Source organism: Lepidochelys olivacea (assembly GCF_965140295.1).
Source record: "Lepidochelys olivacea isolate rLepOli2 genome assembly, chromosome: 4".
Classification (NCBI taxonomy): domain Eukaryota; kingdom Metazoa; phylum Chordata; order Testudines; family Cheloniidae; genus Lepidochelys; species Lepidochelys olivacea.
In genome coordinates this window covers 26,283,592-26,304,051 of record NC_140414.1, presented here as the reverse complement: position 1 = coordinate 26,304,051, position 20,460 = coordinate 26,283,592, and the positions used below count along the sequence as shown (strand labels likewise).

Here is a 20,460-nt window from a genome sequence, read left to right as displayed (position 1 = left end):
TTTAGATTAGAGGTGAGATGAATAATATAGTGCTTAATTAAACTATACAAAATAATGAACAACAAGAGAAGCTTAATCAGTACTCCAATGTACCCTGTATTATAAGCTTTCTGGAGCTCTTTAAAGTTGGTCTCTATAGATGATGGCAGGGATTTAGGTGCCCAGATCTCATTAAAATTAATGGCGGTTGGGTGTCTAACTCCCTTAGGCTGCTTTGAAAATCCCAGTCTATATGGCTTCATTACTGAAATATAATCTATAATATACATATATATTTGTTTTCTAGACATGAATATATCAGTGGTTACTACAGAGTATCTGCATATTTTTTCTCAAAGATAATGGCTGATCTAATACCCATGAGGACTTTACCAAGCATCATCTTCACCTCTATAAATTATTTCTTAATAGGCAAGTATCCTATAAAAGAAAGCTGCATCAAAATGAACTGTGGTCATTCACTCTTTCCTTTGGCAAATAATTCAGGTATCCATGGGTGGTCTGTCTGCACGTCTTCCTTATAGGGCTACGGTCCTTGTCCCATTTTTTATCCCCCCCCCTCCCTTTAGCATAAGCTCACAGAAAACCTTTATTCTGGGAGTAGGTTGGTAAATAGAATGTGTTGAAGCTATTTACTGTTAATACAAATCTGAAGTTAGCTTTGGTAAGCTTGTACACTGATTTATGCGTTCCTCCCAAATTCTGTGTGCCTTTTTATGATTTGTCTAATCTACTGCTCATGGAGCAAGAGACCCAAGGGTATTAATGAACTTGACTTTTCTACAAGTTAACTATGCTAACAAATTTATTGGACCAGATCTGCTGCTGAGGTAAATTGGCATAGCTTCACTGACATTAATGGAGCTACACCAATTTACACCAGCTGAGGATCTGTCCAGTTATTACTATTCATGTTGATAAACAATATAGTACCATTGTATGGAGCCTAACATAGATTAAAAAGACATCATCCCTGTCTTGACGAGATTACAGTCTACTACGATCAAATCAGTAGGACTGCTCACCATGAGTGAAACTAAAAAAAAAATTAAAAATCTTGCTCTAAATTAGGCAAGCGTAGATCAGAAGGGTATTAGAGAGTAAACCACATACAAATGAAAATATTATACAGTTGTTTATAGATTCTGATATTTTAAAGTATAGACCAGTAGAGTATATAGAGGAGCAGATAGCATGAGAGTAAAAAATAAAGGGTGGAAAACAAGACAAAGGAAATGGTTTTTGAGGAGGCATTTGAAAGAGGTTGTTGAGTGCGCAGGAAGGGAGATGACCCTACTACTACTTCCCTGCAGCTGGACTACTTCTTTATTTGGCCTTTTAATTGACTCAGCTATAGGTGCAATGTATATAGGTTTCCATTCTGAATTCCTTTTATAATCCAAGATGTTCATTTTCTTTAAAGTGGTGTTCATGCAGTAGGACAGAACACTTTATGGTTGATGATACTCCCTTTCTGCAAATAAAAGCAAACTATGTACTGTGGTACTAAAAAGAGGTATGTGTATAGTATACACAAAAACCCTAATCTAGGAAAAGATAGACTGAGACTTTTTTCCCCCCATTTCTTAGGTTTCAAGCCAACAATTGGGGCGTTCTTTATCATGATGGTTACCCTTATACTAGTCGCCCACACAGCCAGTTCTATGGCTCTGGCTGTAGCAACGGGACAAGATATTGTGGCTGTCGCTAATCTCCTCATAAATATTTGCTTTGTTTTTATGATTGTGAGTGATACATTTTTCTGTTTTTTTCCCCTTAAATTTTTGTTGTACAAAAGATGACAATGAAATGCCATGTGTAATTAATTTGTTTTTAAAAATCTATTTATATGTGCTTTGAAGCACATCAGCAGAGCCCTTTGGAATTTTAAGAATACTTTCTAATCCTTCCTCTTGATATCAGATCACATTATGAACACATCTCCTGTAAAGTGAGACAGCTCAAGTAAACAGATGTAAAAAAAGCTAAGCAGCCCAGAGCAGCGGGTTCCCCATTGCTTTGCAAGTGACTAGCGTTTGATAATCTGGGTAAGATTGGTCTCGGACTCCTTAGGTGTTATTACCTCTGCAGAATTACATGACTTAAATGGGACTATTTTGCATAGCCTTGGCAAGTATGGGTGTAACTGCCGGTAGTGTTGCAGGAGGGAGGAAAGCTTTTGGAAGATTCTGTGGAATACACCAGAGCCAAGTCAAAGTCCTTGAACTCAGTGATTGTTTTTGTCCCCCTCCGATATGGATTATTCTTACCTATAAAGAGAATAATCTATTGAACTGCTCTTCCAGAGCTTTTCTTTTCCAGGGTGGTGGTGATTTCTGACAGTTTTGTTTATATTTTTTACCCCTTGCCTCTCTTGACCAGGATTTAGGCCTTTTAGTTCTATAATTAAGTCATGTCAGAGGATTGTTGCTGAGGAACTGCTGTATTTCCCCTCTTTTGAGTTCTTCCTATCTGAGGATGCCAAAGGTTAGAAAAGGGACGCTCCAACTATGATTTGAGGGAGATTCCAGGCTTTCCTACTGCTGGAGACCAGAGAAAGGCTCATGTTCCTTAGGACTCATATGCTTTAGGAGGAGGCTTAAGACCTGTGCTTCTGAGTGAAAATCCTGCCAAGAAACTAGTGATGGCCCAACAGGCCACTATTGCTCCAGGTAGAAAGAAACTGTCCTGTAAAGATTCTAAGTAAACTTCTGCCTCAAATACAACTCCATTGCATTTCATCCCTTGCTGTCTGAGACCATGGAACAACTAAACATCTCGGGTAACAAAGGGCCTAATCCTGTTCCTATTGACAGAGAGCAGGTAAGGCCTACAGAATCAGGCTCAGATTTAGGATTTTATACTCATCGTGCATGTATACATTTAATATTAATGGGAATTATTTCTGTACACTGAATAAGACCTGGTCTACACTAGAAAATTAGGTTGTTGCATGCGGGCTATGAAAAATCCAAACCCCAGAACCATGTAGTTAAGATGATTTAAGTCCCTTCGTAGATAGTACCAACAGAAGAATTCTTCCGTTGACCTAGCTGCTGCCTTGGCGGGGGGGGGCAAGGGAGGGAAGGACGTTTCAAGTGCACACAAGCCCTTAAGTGTATCAAAATCTAAAGTGACGCAGGACTGCAAAATTCCCATGACATACTTTTGACTGTTTCTTTACTGTTTGTAGATTTTCTCTGGCTTGCTGGTAAATCTCACAAGCATCGAATCCTGGCTTGTCTGGCTGAACTATTTCAGCATCCCTCGCTACGGCCTGACAGTGAGTGCTACATTTTCTGTGCATTATGCTGGAAACACCTTTTGAAAGAGATCACCATTATCTTGTAAGAAATAATGTCAAACAATATTATTCCAGTTATAATTGGTAAATTACAACTTACACAGATAAGTTCTCCCTGTCTCTACATTCTCAGTACAGTGCAATAGGTCTCACCGTTTCAGATACGTATTGTAACAAATTAGCATAGCACAAGAAAATGCGGTCAATAGATAATCATAAATAGCAGTAAGGCCAGAAAAAGATTGAGTCATCCTGATTCTTTGCAGGTTGCAGAACTGCTCTCCACAATACATAATTAATACTAATGTAACTTAAGTATCTGCTATAATGGTGGTTCTCAATTCCTCTTAGAAGTATGAACAACTTCCTAACTCCTCTGCATTTTTCATTTCTTATGTTTTGGCCATTGCTTATTTCATGTGAAACTGGATAATTCCCTTACTGTATTGCCATAACATTTTAATAACAGCAGGCCTGGATACCAGTGAGATTAGGTAAGGCTGAGGTGGGGTATCTAAAAACTGGATTATGTCAATTTTAGCAATAGCTGCCAAGAAGGGAAAAGAGTTGGCTCCACAACCAAACAAACAAACAAAAAAATCCTGTTTTTCCTCACCTCTTCCACCTTTCCTATTTAGATTGTAAACTTTTCAGATGAGTGACTGTCTTTACTGTGCTAGGTATATACAAACACAGAGTGAGTCCCAATTTCAATAAGGGCATCAGCCACAACTAACACAAATAAGTGCAATCCTTTCAAATGTTTATACAAGATTGCTACAGTGAGCCCAGTAGTGCTAATCTGAAAGCTGTATCCCCGTTGCTGATCTTTTGAACTATATACACTTATGTCATCTATAACCATAATTCAGACCTTATTTTCTGATTTGTGTGACCAGTCACGTGTCTTAAAGTGATTTGCAATCCTGAACACAGTATCTAAAAGATATTCTCTAGTTCAAACAAGAATTAATTTAGGGAACTTCTGTGACCGGAGTATTATAAGTGGTCAGACTAGGTGATCACAATAGTTCCTTTTGGCATTATAATTATGAAATTTAGTAGAGAATACACAATCTGATCAGTGTTTTGGGGCTGGTAGGGAGAAAAAAAAGTGGCATGCCTCAGAGGCCTGTCATATAAAATAAAATAGAAAAAGCTGAAAGGAATAGATATTGTGGCTTATAGCATAAGAGAAATGAGCCAGTAGTATTATTTTAGTTCAGAGAGACATTTTTGCTCTGTTTCAATGAGTTTCCATCATGCAGGTCTCCCAATAGCAGTCTGTGCAGCAGCAGGCCCTGTGCCTATGGCAAAGACAACGTGTGCACTTAGTCACAAAGGGGGATATTTTCACAGTATTTTACCAATACTTTAAATGTGATTATCTGAAAATTAGACAAAACTGTTTTCAGTGGAAGGATTTCTTCAACACTCTAGGAAAAAAAGCTTTGATTCCAGACAGTTTTTCAGATCTTGGCTTACAATTTTGATATACATTTTAAAGGAAACTTTTGTTGGTTTGTTTAGTATGTAGTAATTCATTAAACCTGCTTAGTGGCTCCCCTTTGACTACCTATTTTTGTTTTTATCTTTAAAGGCTTTGCAAATTAATGAATTTACAGGTCTAAACTTTTGCCAGAATGCCAATGTGACTGGGGTCAATGTAAGTTGCATCACTTCTAGTCCTTTTACAATGTAAGTATGCAGTTGTTATAAACAAGTTCTTGCAAGGAGCCCAAGTTCACTAAACTACAAATCTGAATGAGATTTTTTTGTTGTTTTCCTGGTGCCTCAGCTGCTAGAGGGTCTATGCTTTATAACTGAATACTTAGCCTCTGGAGCAGTCTCTGGTTTTCAAATATTTGCTGTTCATTTCAGATAAGTCATTTTAGACATTTTAAATGACTGAAAGTGCTAGAGAAGGTAGAGGGGACAATTTTTAAAGCAAGTGTTTGAGAGAACAGGTAGTGATCCTGGAGCAGTTTAAGATATGGTTTTGAAAACCATTTCAGGACATGACAAGTTTTCCTGTGTAGAAAAGGACCCAACAGACTATTTTTAATGTGTGCTGTATATTTGTAATATTAATTTCTTATTGCATATCTAAAATTGCACTTTGAAGAAGTTCTCATAGTTTATTACCAAAGAATATTGAAGGGAAGAGAAATTTCCTTGGCCCTGGTACTTTCTGCTAGGTTCTGCTCAGCTATTCTCTTCAAATTTTTTACAAAGACTTATAAATTCAGATTTTTCTTCTCCACAGTATGCAACATGGTAACTTGCAAAATTTGCTAGCTTGAGGCCCTAAAAAGTATTACAGGTCCAAGACCTCTTCAGAGTAGAGTAAGTATTTACACAGGCTGATGCGCACTGAATAGCAAAGGTTCAAATTTAGTATAGAGTTGAGGTTTGAATCTTTTTTTTCCCCCTAACACAGGTTAATCTATCCTCAGTCACCATTCTGTTTGTTTGCATTGGACCAAAGCATTTTTCAGCAAAATTATGAAGACAGGGAAATTAAATATTCAGTTACAGATCTTTACAAAGGGTTAACTTTTTAAACTTTAATTTGTATTGACTAGCTGCACTGGAGAAGAATATTTGAAAATGCAAGGCATTGAAGTGTCTGCTTGGGGCATGTGGAGGAATTATGTGGCTCTTCTATGCATGACACTCATCTTCCTTACAATTGCATATTTGAAACTGCGCTTCCTGAAGAAGTTCTCTTAATTCAGATGAGTTAACAAGCATCTAGTATAACACAATGCAAGGTAGTTTTGATAGTGAATGGACTAAAAATGTTTAACATTTTCAAAGATTAAAGATTTTGATAACTGTGTTCAGTTTTTACTGATACTGCTTGCTACTGAGCTATATCTTTTACAAAGGTCTCATGTGCATGAAGACAGCAGAGGATTGTTGACAGCTTATAATTTAGGCCTGGGATTTCCAGGGACCACAGAATGCTATAGAAGCCCCAGATCAGCAGTAAGGGAGATGTAAACAGAGAAGCAACTTTGACATCCTAAGGTAACAAAGGCTTAGTGTGCATTATTGATCGTGGCAGACAGCTAGCTGAAGAAAGCACTTGAAAAAAATATCTGAACATGTCTACCTAGAAATGTAAATATATAGTTTAAAAAACTATATAAAGTGAAGTTGGATGAGAATTTAGTTTTCTTATCTAATTAGCAGAGGCTTCTGCTTCATGCAGCAGGGCAGGGCAGTAAGTGAAACTGACTAGGCCTTCAGTTTCCTTTTGGTTCCACCAAACAGGAGCATCAGTGTGGTCCTGTAGCTGTATTTTTTTTTTTTTTTTTTAATTTTTAAAACAGTACAGGGGGATGGGAAGAAGCGGGAAGGGAGAAGCAACATGTCAAATACAGGACACTCACCATACGGAGACAGATTTAAATGCAGCCCATTTTTGTGCATAATTCTCATACACAGTGGTGGTTTTCATATGTAAAATCTTTATTAGGAAGTAAAGTGCTCAGTATTATAGACCAATAAATCTTTGATAACTGTGGAAGACTTGCATAATTAACAGCTTCCTAATAAGACCAAATGTTAATGCAAAGACTTTACATTTACTTTGTATCGAGGGTAAAAGGTTTCTTCTATGCAACAGTTGCAGGAGAATCTAAACTTAAAATGAAACCATAATAAAAAATGTATAACACATTTGTCTAGTTGCCATGTACTTATTGCATGGCACATTGTCAACACACATGGGTAGCCCATGAAAGCTTACTGCACTTCAAAATGAAGTTTGTTATTCAGTAACGACACGTTACAAATATACAGATGAACAAATATAGCTATGAATGCAGACATTTTGGTTTTCATAATTAACATACTAATAAAAGAAAAGCTTTGTTCGATATTAGTTTAGAAAAGGTACAATTTTAGGACACATTTAAAGCCACAGCGATAGCTGTAGTGTCTTGAAAAGGCACAGCTTCACAAATGCAAATTTCCTTAGTTCTGCAGCATGATATTGCAGCAACATCCAACATGTCTTGTCTTTATAACAAAAGATCACTTTAACTGAGCACTAGCAACCTCTTTCCTGTGAAGCCAAATCGTTTGGTCAGATGATTGGGTTTAAACTTTAACTACATGACATATAATACTGTATCTGGCATTTTGGTATTCCTACGCCCCAATAGACCAAATGCTAATTTTTTAGAGCTTGCAAAAACAATCTTACCATATGTCAAACCATTAGCCAACTGACCCCTTGAAATATACCTCCTACGCAGTAATGTAATGGAAGGTTTTGTACACTATTAAGGCTTAGATTATGTCACAGAAGTCCAGGAGTCCATGACTTTCAGAGACCTCCATGACACTTTCCGTTTCAGCCCCATGGGGGCAGGGCTGAAGCTGTCAGGGAAGCTGGTGCTCTGAGCCACTGTGGACATAGGGCCCCCCCCCAGCTTCCAGCTTCCGCAGGCAGCAGGGGGACCCCAGAGCTGTGAGCCACAGTGGCAGCAGGTTCTAGACCCCTGCTACAGCAGGACTCAGGCTTTCATCCCCCCATCAGCCCCATTTTGTCAGTTATTTTTAGTAAACATCAGGGACAAGTCACCGGCTTCAGTGAATTTTTGTTTATTGCCAGTGACCTGTCCCTGCCTTTTGCTAAAAATAACTGTGATAAAATCTTAGTCTTAACTATTATGATGTAAATTCATTTGGATTAATTTCTTGTCTACTTGGCAGTGGTGGAGCTTGACCCATAGTCTATTGGGAAATTTCAGCTCTCAGTAGGGGAGAAGTCCCTTCATCTAAGACTCAACATGCACTTTCTCGTAACTTTAACATATGAAAAGTTTTGCTTTTATCAAGGACAAGTGCTTTGATCATATGGAATGTGTCTTGGATGACACCGTAACAGGACAACAAGTGCTGGTATATATAGATATGGGGAAACTCTGCAATATTTGGAGGTGTATTTGATCCAATACCAAACCAAAAATACTAACACAAGAATATAAGGTTCTTAAGGTTAATTACAGGAAGCAATTCCTATAATAAGCACAACATGAAAACCACCAGCATCAATAAAAAGGCTTCTTATCCTTTGGCATGGACATTTTCCTTCTTACATCCTACAAATCTATGCACTTAGAATACTGTGTACTTCATCTGAGTATTAAGTTTTCCGTTCCCCTTTAAACCTACAATAAGTCTTAAGGCAACTGTCAGCTTAAGTGAAGACTCCCATATTTCACTATATCTAAATATATGCTATCAAAAATTGTACATACTTGCCTCTAATTTTCTGTATAGCAAACTCAAATCACTGTCAGTGCTGTTGCTGCTTCAAAGCTCTACCGCAGTCTCAAATCCAACAAGTCTTGTACTAAAAAGTGCTGGTTATCCTAAAGACTACAATTTCAAGTTGCAGTGAAGTTCCCTACAGAAAAAAGTGTACATGCAGAAATATACCTCCAATTGCTCATGCAGGTCAGGTAAGTGCATACATAAGAAGCTAATTAGGCCCCTGCCTTTGAATTGGAATGAATACTTGCTAGAGCTAGTCAGAAATGTTCAAAATGTCAGTTTCTCTCTACCCCTGCTTCCCCCAAGATTCATTGATGTTTTTCACAACTTATCTAATGTTTACCTAATTTCTGCATGTAATTGTAGAAAGGGTAGGTTCAGTTTTGGACACGGAGCTCAGAGAACTTTCTATTTGGAAATTTGACCCTAAAAGCCAGCTATGGACAGACACAAAGACAACAATGATCACATTAGTTAAGTGTAAACAGAAATTGATCCAATAAAAGATATTACCATACCCACCTTGTCTCTCATGTGTAAAGAAGTTCCCAAAGAACTACTTTTAAAACACTAAAAGTACAATGTCACTTGCATATGCTTCTACTTCGTAATAAAAATGAACTAAACACGACCTTCTGTCAGAGAAAAAAGGCAATAGTGCACTGATACATAGGGAATGTTACTTTTAAATTAATTTAAAAAAATCTTAGCACACTAAAGGAAAACTCCAGAAGAAGAAAGAGATTGTGTTACTTGTTTGTAAGTGGTGTCAAATATAATTAACGGGAATAACTATATAGGAAGTCACCTTATTAATATATTTTAGAATAGGAATTTAAGAATAATATTTTCCATTATAAAGCACTGGAAATCTAAGCATTTGAGTTGAGAAGTTAAATGCATTTTTGGCTAACGATTAATCCAAACTTTTAGAAGAGACTTACTTCAACAACTTTGAAACTAATTTCCAACGTTACAAAATGGGAAAGTAGATTCTTACAGTCCTATTTTACATAACCAAAATGAGCTCCTGCTGCATAGCAAGCATTAAGCTTTAAGGTGGGAGTACTTAGGAAAAAAACAGCTGCATTTACTGAATGAAGACAGGGAAACTGTAAAACCCTCTGGGCACAGATCCTATAAGTGCAGCCACTTTAAGCAATGCTACTGGTGGATTATGGTCCTAAAGCCAGTGTAGGTGGCAATGGGAATATCACCCTATTTAGTGGGGTAAGTAGGTTATGCCAACTCTACACCTGTCAGCTGCTGACACAGTGGTTGTATATTAGATGTCCCTATGGCCTACTGATCAATCCCCAGGTGGGGACACTGGTAGCTTTAACATTCATCACTGTTTTTGGAAAACAAATAGTAAATAGCGTATTTGCTGTTATAATACAGGACTGAAATTTTAAAACAACCCATTGACAAATAATATTACACATGGATGTTGCTCCCGCCATTCCCTCCTCCACTTCCATCAATGCCTTCTATTGACTGAGAGGAGGATGGACGGGAATTCCTAGAACGAGGCTGGCTATTCAGTCCAAGTGGTGTTCCCAAGCGGTGGCTCATTTGGGAAGCTGTGTCATCCGATTCCCAACGCTCCAGTTCCTCTCGTACTAACCTCTCCATTTGTTCCCTGTGGATTTCATTGTCACGTCCCAATCTTTCATCCTAAATACAAAGAATGACACAAACTCACAGTATAATCTTCCAAATTTGATTGTGAACAAAATCTGGAAGAAGGTATAAAATATTCTAAAAGACATCTCAGATGAATTCATACCATAGTATGGCTTTGGACTAAACCCGGCACTGTATCTTCTGAACAAGAGGTAAAGGTACTGTTGTGTAGCAGCTGCAGAATAGCAACAAGAAGTTTTTATACTGTGCCCATTACCATGGTATGACAGAGCTTTCACACAGGGATGTGTTAATTCACTATGATAACTAGTCACTGGCTGGACTTTGATCAAGTGATTGTAAATAAACCCAAAATGGAGTCTGATAGTCACCAGCTTAACATTGCTAAGGTGTCTACCTCGGTTATCACAATCCTATGTGTGAAGTAGTAGAAAAGCAAAGTAGAAACAAATGAGCTCATCATCTTACATGGAAAACAGCTCTTTAGTTGATGATCAGTCAACTGACTGCTCAAGTCAGACTGGGGGTTTCCTACCTCTGTAACTCCATCCAGCAGTCTTCCCAAAACGTCTCTCCTTTTTAGTTTGGCCCGCTCCATTGCCTCAAGCTTTACAATAACAGCATCAATTTTGGAAACAATACTGCCTATGGAATGTTCCATGCGATCCACTCGTCTCACCAACCTGAAGGCAACAGATATTTGCTAATTTTTATGTTACTGACATTTTCAAGTTATTAATTTGATTTTAGCTAATTGACGTGTAGGAAGTGGAAAGTTCATCAGATGACATTTGTACTGTTTTTATTAACCCTGCAAACCAAAATGACAATGGAATAATTTGTAATTTTCTCAGCAAGGGAGAAGGGCAATAGCAAGTCTAAAACTCCTAAATTATTTCCTCTGATTTCCTTCTCTTTGGGGGATATCCTGTCATATAAACTGTACAAGAATGGCAGGCCGGGTGGGGCTCACTCAAGAGCTGGTCAGTACCACTTGTGAGGTTTGCTACAGATTGTACAAGAGGCACTCTGCTTTCCACAGAGAAGAGAGTGCTACTTCCATAGCATCCTGGGTGGAAGATTTTTGGCCCAGAAATGAATCCCAGCAAACTGTCACTAGAACACATTCAGTTCTGCAATACTCTGAGAGAGAAGAAAAAAATAATTAGAACCGTTGCTACTTCTTAAGAGAGACATGCATTCCCATGGTGAATGAAGGGTTCCATATTCTGGTCTGTATGTATTCTAACTGAGCTAGGTGTTTACAGGCTTGCATAACGTTTTATTATATATATGTGTAAAAAAGAAATACAACCATTTTCTAAGATAATAATTTTCATCTTTGATGATGATTTGAGAGCTACTGATTATGAAGCCCATGTGGTCTGCAGAAATACAGCATTTAGGTTTATTTATTATCCCTAGACCTAGTTACCTAACTACCCACCCACCCTTCCTGTCAAACAAGTTTCATATAAAAACTAGTGAACATAGCAGACAACCTTAAAGTTAACGGAATGTTTTAAAAAAAGGAGGACTTGTGGCACCTTCGAGACCCACAAATTTATTTGAGCATAAGCTTTCGTGAGCTACAGCTCACTTCATCGGATGCAAGAATGTTTTCAAGTGAAGGGGATTTAGAAAGGAAGTGTTAATTTTGCTGTCATATATGTAGTGGAGTTAATCACATCCCAAGCAAAATAACTGATATGTTCTACATCCTATATGGGGATAAAGAAAATACATATAACACACAGGCATTTGATTGCAGACATTTTAACTGGTAGTACAGTTTGGGATCATTACACACAGTTACTACTGAACAAGGAAGATGGTCAATCAGGTTCTAGCTACCCTAAGTCATATCCACTTCATTCATCCTTGCTGTGACTGGGGCCTACAGAGAGAGACCATTTCAGCCAAATATACAAACATAAGTAATACCAATTCCTGCCAATCCTTTAATGCTATTTGAATGTACAATAATCTCGATTTTTGTCTGATGAAAGAACAGCAGAGTAGACTTTTAGAATTACTCTAACATTGACAATGTTTCTTTCAGGTTGTCAGCCATTGTATGGGCATGGATGAAATTCTTCCACAAACACCTGAGAGCAGAGGTGTTAACTTGGACTCTGGTGTGATATGGCTCATTCTTACTGTAATTACACCAAAGAGACTCAGGGCTTATCTACACAACGATTTAGTGCGTGGCAAGCCAGAACGTGAATCTACAATGCACAGCGTCCTGTACATTAACTGGATGCCAGTTAATGCACTGTAGAATCATGGCAGGGCTTGCTGCACACTAAATTGCCATACAGACATGCCCTCATTAGACATCAACCAAATTAAAGTAGGAAAAATCCATATTTCTTTGAGTGTCCTTTGCATATTCCTACTTTTGGGCTGTGCCAATCGGTGCTGCGCTGACTATGCAGAGTCCATCCTGAAGATCCTCAGTTACAGGTAAGTGACCTTCATTGTGAACCTTTTTTTTTTTTTAGTTGCTTATTTATTTAAATCTGGGAGCTACTATTTCTTTTGTTTCCATTTTCATCCAGGATCCTCTAACAACAACTTAAAATGCAGAGAACAGATTTCAAGTGATAAACAGCTATTTACAGTTAGCTTTGTAACACATTTCTTAGATTTCATTTGGTTTATATCCAGAAATATATATTTAAAAAAAAAAACCACAACCCCACACACTGCAGGACTGCTTGCACTTACACTTGGAACTCTTCATATGAAACCCCACTAGAGCTGCTACCTCTTCTTCTAGAGCTGTGTCCACTGTCCTCATCATCGTCTTCTTCAGAGTCATCCAGACTGCGAGGGAAGCTTCGACCACTCATTGGACGTGGTAGAGAGCTCCTGTCCAGATCCAGATCCTCCTTCATGAAAAACAAACATGTTATCCATAGACTCTCACCTGTGTGCTGAAGGTCAAGGCTGCATGACCTCATTCACTGAGCTACCTCACCCTTTTATAGTTTTGTTGGGAGTGAACGTTAGACAACGTAACAGATTAGTAAGTCTAAATCTAATGCAAATGAGAATTGGTGCTTAGGAACTCCAAGGACCTAACTGATGGTGTTCAAGGTCTTCCAATTGCCCTAAAGCACGACTTACCCTCTCTTTCTCTAGATCATCTCTCATTTGCTGATGTTCATGTTCTGTCAATTCCTGGTCCCCATCCTGGTCATACTTCGTAAATATTGCTTCAATCTCTGCATCTGTGTGACCCTTCCTGAAAAGAAGATAAAATGGACCCCCTGCCTTTTTTTTTTTTTTTTTTTTTTTTTTGATGTTTTGCCAAAAATGTTGCGGAGAAGAAACAACAAAAAAGTCTTAACTACAGCAAATTTTCTAAAAGCCAAAGAACATGCTTAATTCAGTGTTGCCTACAAGCTTGCCCATTACAAATCCAAGTCCACTAATCATGCTGACAAAGCTTGGGTACATATCACCAACAGTTTTGGCCCCAGCCCATTGCTTTAGAGGTTTTTTCCCTGCCTAACAGCATCACTCTCTCTTCACTGGATTGCATTTAAGACAGTTTCCTCTTACCCACATCCCAATTGTGACTAGCACTGAGAAAACAAAGAGAATGCAGTATCTCTGTATGATCAACAGGAGCTCTAGTCCTAACTACCGTCTGTATAAAGGTGACTCTGCAGACCAAAACATTTCATGAACTTCCCCAGATTCTGCTTAACAGGACAGGTGACATAATGAAACTTTACAGGACCCCATTTAGAAGAGCACTTGATGGAGGAAAGGTTCTTCATTTGCCTGTCTTTGGTGTCAATGAGAGAGGAACACATCTACTATAAGACAACCCCCTTCCATCCTCATGAAATCCTGCAGGCAAGTCACACTCAAAGGTTATTGAGACATCTGGAAAAAAAAAAGTCAGCTTGCATCCATCCCTGGAAAGATTGTTCTCTATGGATTTTAATACCACCTTCATACACACATATGCCTAAAACCCCTTGTCAGAATGGAGAACACATATTGAATCAAAAATGCAACTGAGTTGCTCAAATGCCAACTTCTAATCCTTCCAAAAATAAGAGGAGGCTAGAAAGAGGGCAATAGTTGGTAAGCCTTTTGAGCAGGGTCCTACTTAAATGCAACCACCATCTTTCTCTCCATGAATTGTTACCAATCCTCTTCAGTAATGGTGCCAAAACTTCTCCGCTGATCCTCACACACCATGAAGCGAAAGGGTCCAACTTATAGATAGTACGATGCAACTAGCCAAGAAAAGTTAGTTACCTCACTCCAGCTCACACCATTAGCCATTATTTCTCTCTTCCTGCACCCCTCATTTTTTGGGAGGTTTGTTTCTGCAATGCCCTTGGACTTTCCTGAAACTCTGCAGATTTTCCAGAACCCTATTATTTACATAAAAACCCTTCTGTTCGCTACAAAAGGAAGTATAAGCTTTATTAGCAACCCACCAGACATGGAAGCATTCCTGCATATTGTTATTTGCATTAATGTACCTTAAAAAGGACTTCCCTCCACCTCACACCCTACAGGCCTTGAGGAAATCAGACAGATTCTTTGCATCACAAGTCCCTTGGGAATATTGTTTAAGATACAAAATACTGGTTTCTTACCCCTTGAGATCCTGTCGTAGTTCATCAAAGTTTAACTTGCCCCCACCTTGTTGCAAGTTCTCTGAAATGTCATCAACAGTAGTTTTTTTCAATTTAAGTTTAATCATGGCTTTATTGTATCCCTATCAGAGAAAATAAAATGAGAGAAAATAAAAAAAACTTTACTTCTAATGGCATACTTAATTTTGTTTTGCTTGTTGTTTCATGTAAAGAAGATTGCCTGCATTCCTGAATGAAGCGAAACCTCATTAAATATTTTCTGACAAGCACTGGAGGAATCATATAATCATAGGAGTGGAAGGGACCTCGAGACATCATCTAGTCCAGTCCCCTGCACTCATGGCAGGATTAAGTATAATCTTCTAGACCAGGGGTTCTCAAACTTCATTGCACCGCAATCCCGATAAAATTATACGACCCCAGGAAGGGGAACCGAAGCCTGAATCTGCCCAAGTCTTACCGCCCTGGGCGGAGGGCAAAGCCAAAGCCCAAGGGCTTCAGCCCCAAGAAGGGGGCCTGTAACTTGAGCCCTGACGCCCAGGGCTGAAGCCCTTGGGCTTCAGTTTCAGCCCCAGGTGGTGGGGCTTGGTCAAGTCTAAGCCAGCCCAGGTAACCCCATTAAAATGGGGTGGCAACCCTCTTTGGGGTTGTGACCCACAGTTTGAGAACTGCTGTTCTAGACTATCCCTGACAGGTGTTTGTCTAACCCACTCTTAAAAATCTCCAATGACAGAGATTCCACAACCTCCCTAGGCTATTTAGCTCAGTGCTTAACTTCCCTGACAGGAAGTTTTTCAACCTAAACCTCCCTTGCTGCAATTTAAGCCCATTGCTTCTTGTCCTATCATCAGAGGTTAACGAGAACAATCATCCTCCCTTCCTCCTTCTAACAACCTTTGATGTACTTGAAAATGATCATGTCCCTCTCAGCCTTCTCTTCTCTAGACTAAACAAACCCAATTTTTTCAATCTTCCCTCATAGGTCATATTTTCTAGACCTTTAATCATTTTTGTTCCTCTTCTCTGGACTTTCTCCAATTTGTCCACATCTTTCCTGAAATGTGGTGCCCTGAATGGGACACAATACTCCAGCTGAGGCCTAATCAGTGTGCAGTAGAGCAGAATTACTTGTGTCTTGCTTACAGCACTCCTGTTAATACATCCCAGAATATTGTGCAAAAAAAAAAAAAAAAAAAAAAAGCAAACAGTGTTACACTGTTAACTCATATGTAGCTTGTGATCCACTATGATCTCCAGGTCCCTTTCTGCAGTACTCCTTCCTAGGCAGTCATTTCCCATTTTGTATGTGTGCAACTGATTGTTCCTTCCTAAATGGAGTACTTTGCATTTGCCATTATTGAATTTCATCCTATTTACTTCAGACCATTTCTCCAGTTTGTCCAGATCATTTTGAATTTTAATCCTATCCTTCAAAGCACTTGCAACCCCTCCCAGCTTGTATCATCCACAAACTTTATAAGTGTTCTCTCTCTGCCATTATCTAAAATCATTGATGAAGATATTGAACAGAACCGGACCCAGAACTGACCCCTGGAGGGCCTCACTTGATGTGCCCTTCCAACTTGACTGTGAATCACTGATAACTATTCTCTAGGAACGGTTTCCCAACCAGTTATGCACCCACCTTATAGTAGCTCCATTTAGGTTGCATTTCCCTAGTTGGTCACACAAGACAGTATCAAAAGGCTTACTAGAGGAAAAATATATCACATCTACCGCTTCTCCCCATTCACAGCTTGTTACCCTGTCAAAGAAAGCTATTAGGTTGGTTTGACATGATTTGTTCTTGACAAATCCATGCTGACTGTTTACTTATTATCCTCTAGGTGTTTGCAAATTGATTGCTTAATTATTTGTTCCATTATCTTTCCGGGTCCTGAAGTTAAGCTGACTGGTCTGTAATTCCCCGGATTGTCTTTATTTCACTTTTTATAGATGGGCACCTGCGGAATCTCTCCTGTCTTCCATGAAGACAGATAAATAGCTAATGGCTCAGGTATCAGTTCAGTCAACTCCTTGAGTATTTCAGGATGTATTTCATCAGGCCCTCATGGCCCTGAATGGACAAGATAACCCAGTACATCTTTTTCATCTCATTTCCCTGTTTCTATGAATTATGGTAGGCATACTTGCACCAGTGGCTAGGATTCCAAAGGACCTAAGGAATTCAGATGCCCAACTCCCACTGAAGTCAATGGGAGTTGAGCTTTTAACTATGTTAGGCACCTTTGAAAATTCCTGCCAGTAGTTCTGGGTGCAAAACAACATATTTAGTTTATTCATTTTGTAAATCGCTATCTAATTTTGAAATAAATTCTGGGGATGAAAATTTTGTACCACTTCATTCCAACAACAACACAACACTTAGTTTTCTCCTCTACTTTAATAACCACATTCAAAACTTTGAAGTATGTTGGCTACAAATTTAGCCATTTTCTATATAGGACACAAATAAACCAACCTTGGTCTAGATATAAATCTCTCTACATATTCATGCGCGCGCACACACACAAGCAGGCAGCTAACTTTAGGAGCCTAAACAGTGGCTGCAATCAGCAACTCCCAATATAGAGTGTAAGCTGTTTTATCCGGCATGTTGGGGAAATGAGGGGTGCCAGTAAGTGAAAAATTCCGGTTAACTAAGAGGGAGGAAGTTTGGGTGTGGGAGCGGGGCTGGAGGTTGGGGCGCAGGCTCTGGGAGGGAGCTTGGGTGTAGGATGGGGCTCACGGCAGCAGGTTGGGGCACAGGAGAGAGTGTGTGGGGTACTGGATCCGGGGGTGAGGAAGGGGTCACCTAAGGCAGCTCCCCGCAAGCAGTGACCTGTCCTGGGTGCTCTTAGGCAGAGGCGTGGCAGGTGGCTCCGAGCACGCTGCCCCTGCCTGGCTCTGAGGGCTAGCTCCACAGCTCCCATTGGCTGAGCCGCCTACCGTGCCGTGGTCTAGGAGCAGCTCAAGCCCCGCCATGCCCTAACCCCCTGCCAGCCCCACGCCAACCGGACTATAAACTGGAATTTCAATGAAGATCAGAAATGCTGGTTTATAGAGCTTTCCGGTTGGTGAAGTGCAGGATAAAACAGCTTTTACTGTACATATGAATGTGTGATACCCTGCATGTATGGTTGTGCAGTAAAAGGTACTGCAAATCAGAGTTCAAAATAATTAGAAATAGAATAAAGTAAGCAAACTAAACCCTGGCAGATTTAGAGTTTTAGTCTAATCCAATTCCACATCAGAAATCTTTATCAATGCCGATTCAGCTACTCCAGTACATCACATACAAGGAGATTGGATTCAGTGTTCCAAGTCTCAGGTTACTAGAAACCAACATGAAGTTACATAATTCATTTTAAAATTTGTACTTAATTCTGACTGACTTGCCTTTACTGCCCATTGGGTTTTTTGCTTTATTCAGCAGTAGATTGGTTTGACTCAGTGTTGCCCATACAGCACTTTAGTATTTTATACAGTAAACCAGGCAGAAATGAGTCTGGAATCTGGCCAATACAAAGTCAGTATTTGTAACAAAACTGTTTTACCTTTTTGATAAGATCGGACAGTTCCATTTCCGCCTTCTGCTGGGCCATATCGGATTTGACCTCTGAATAAGTATCATTGATAATGGCCAAAAACATGTTCTGTTTAAAAAGTCAAATTAAAAATTCAGCTTAAAAAATACAATTCTAGAGTCTGACAGTATACCTGACCATTACTACTACTACACCACCATTGTTGTAGCAATCTCACAAATACCCTACGAAGTCCAGCCTATCTTACTTACTTAAGATAGTAAGTACTATCTTACTTTTTTTTTTTTTTTTTAAAGGGAGGGGTGACCTCAGTTAGAAAGTAATATTAAACAGCCAAGATATTGAAAGGTAAGGTTCTGCACCCACAACAATATTTAACTGAATGTAACCAATGAACAACATGGTTAATTGATTACTAATTATTATTCCAATAGTTGCGGCAGTTAATAGGCTGCTGGCAAGGTAGAACACTATCTAGGCACTCATATCTTCCTGTTACAGTTTGTCACACTTTTGTTGTACTGTTAATGGGACCCCAATCCTGCCCATGTCACTTACTTGACCATTCTTTGCTGTGGTACGACATCTCAGAGGGTCATGTCCCACGAGAAGCTAGTTCTCGTCTGCATTACATGCCCTCCTGTCCCAACTATCCCCTGCTGAGATGGTTTCAAACAGCTGCCCAGATTTTCCCAGCAGGCCATTATACATGAATTTAGACTGCATGACATATGCACTACAAACATAACTGTATTATGCTAAAAGCTTGTGTGTGGACACAATTGTTCTGTTTTAACCAGGTCAGATGACAGTGTAACTACCTGATTACAAACACAGTTTTATTTTTAGTATAGAGCAGGTCTAAAAAACTATCCACTACTGTGCACATATATATTTCCTGAATATGAAATTTGATAAGAATTTAATTGCTATATAAATGATATCAGGAATTAAAAGTCAACCATTTCAAACTGCTACATGTGTCAAATATTTAATATGCCAGACATACACTAACTACTTGAAAGAAGCCATACCAAAGAGTAAATATATGTATCAAAATACCAATAAGGCACATTTATGCCCAATAAGTGTCTTTGCACAAGTCTACATGATAGGCATTCCTAGGACTACTCTGAAATAAGCGTTGCATTCCCATGCAAAAAGCATTTATGTCTTCAGTACATTTTCTCTGGAAGGAAATTTTAAAAATGTATATCCATATATCACTGTGCACCACAGCCAAAGGCCAGGACAATTAAAAAGAAAGGCTGGAGCCCCATCCTTGACTTATGCTCATTTTGCCTTCAATTCACAACAGCAAGATTTAAGAATGCTGCTGTTTTAATGCATCTTTCCTAGCTTTGTATCACAATGCTCTACAGGAGCTCTCAACACAATTCCATTCAATCCTTATGACAATACCCGAAAATGGGAATGAACACACAAAATATGGTGTAGTACTGCAAGTTCCCTGACAGGCTGTAACATTATAACAAGATAGCAGCCACGAAGTAAGAGGCTCACTCTACTGCTTAACATAAACAAAAGAAGTAGGCCACATCCATCAGTGATGCCGTGACTTACTCTAATTAAAAGGGTTTTTTCCTCCTGTAAAATACCATCCTCCATTTGTTTAACTTTGAGATGTTTCACAACGGATTTCAAACCTGCTTAACGTCCCTCCTAAGTTCAAGTGTGCCATGTTGCATTTGCTAGCTCACTCTTCCTTGGACCAGTTAAATTTTTAACAAACTTCTTAGTCTCATAATTATAACAGAATAGATGCACTCAACACTTATCACACACAAACAACGTAACATCCAAAAACTATATGAGATAAGAGACAGCATGAAATAATGTAGAAAGTTGTTTCAGACAATAGTACTTTAATTAACCACAGAATCAATGTCAGAAAAATGGTGTCCTAATAGGTTATCAGCAGTATACCAAATCACCATGTGGGAGCTCCAGATTTGGGAATAACTTTGAGATTTCCACTCCATATTGGTGGTATCATTAGGGTGATGGTTAAGGCTAA

At 39.0% G+C, this 20,460-nt stretch overlaps 2 protein-coding genes across 2 annotated transcripts in view; one reads left to right on the top strand and one right to left on the bottom strand.

Annotated features, from left to right (window-relative positions):
• The window catches only part of LOC311520151 (broad substrate specificity ATP-binding cassette transporter ABCG2-like), a gene marked incomplete at both ends in the record, with an annotated part of 37,360 nt that extends 31,323 nt beyond the window's left edge, over positions 1 to 6,037 (top strand). The window contains 5 exons of the mRNA XM_084627422.1: positions 287 to 411; positions 1,591 to 1,745; positions 3,194 to 3,283; positions 4,905 to 5,002; positions 5,890 to 6,037. Of these exons, the coding sequence (XP_084483548.1) occupies positions 287 to 411; positions 1,591 to 1,745; positions 3,194 to 3,283; positions 4,905 to 5,002; positions 5,890 to 6,037 (616 nt within the window). The remainder of the gene's footprint in view (positions 1 to 286; positions 412 to 1,590; positions 1,746 to 3,193; positions 3,284 to 4,904; positions 5,003 to 5,889) is intronic.
• A 723-nt stretch (positions 6,038 to 6,760) lies between these two features.
• The window catches only part of PKD2 (polycystin 2, transient receptor potential cation channel), a 41,091-nt gene continuing 27,391 nt past the window's right edge, over positions 6,761 to 20,460 (bottom strand). Inside the window, exons 10-15 of the mRNA XM_084627524.1 lie at positions 18,432 to 18,530; positions 14,875 to 14,996; positions 13,379 to 13,496; positions 12,977 to 13,140; positions 10,779 to 10,926; positions 6,761 to 10,273 (exon numbers count right to left, since the gene is read on the bottom strand). Coding sequence (XP_084483650.1) covers positions 10,034 to 10,273; positions 10,779 to 10,926; positions 12,977 to 13,140; positions 13,379 to 13,496; positions 14,875 to 14,996; positions 18,432 to 18,530 — 891 coding nt within the window. The 3' untranslated portion in view covers positions 6,761 to 10,033. The remainder of the gene's footprint in view (positions 10,274 to 10,778; positions 10,927 to 12,976; positions 13,141 to 13,378; positions 13,497 to 14,874; positions 14,997 to 18,431; positions 18,531 to 20,460) is intronic.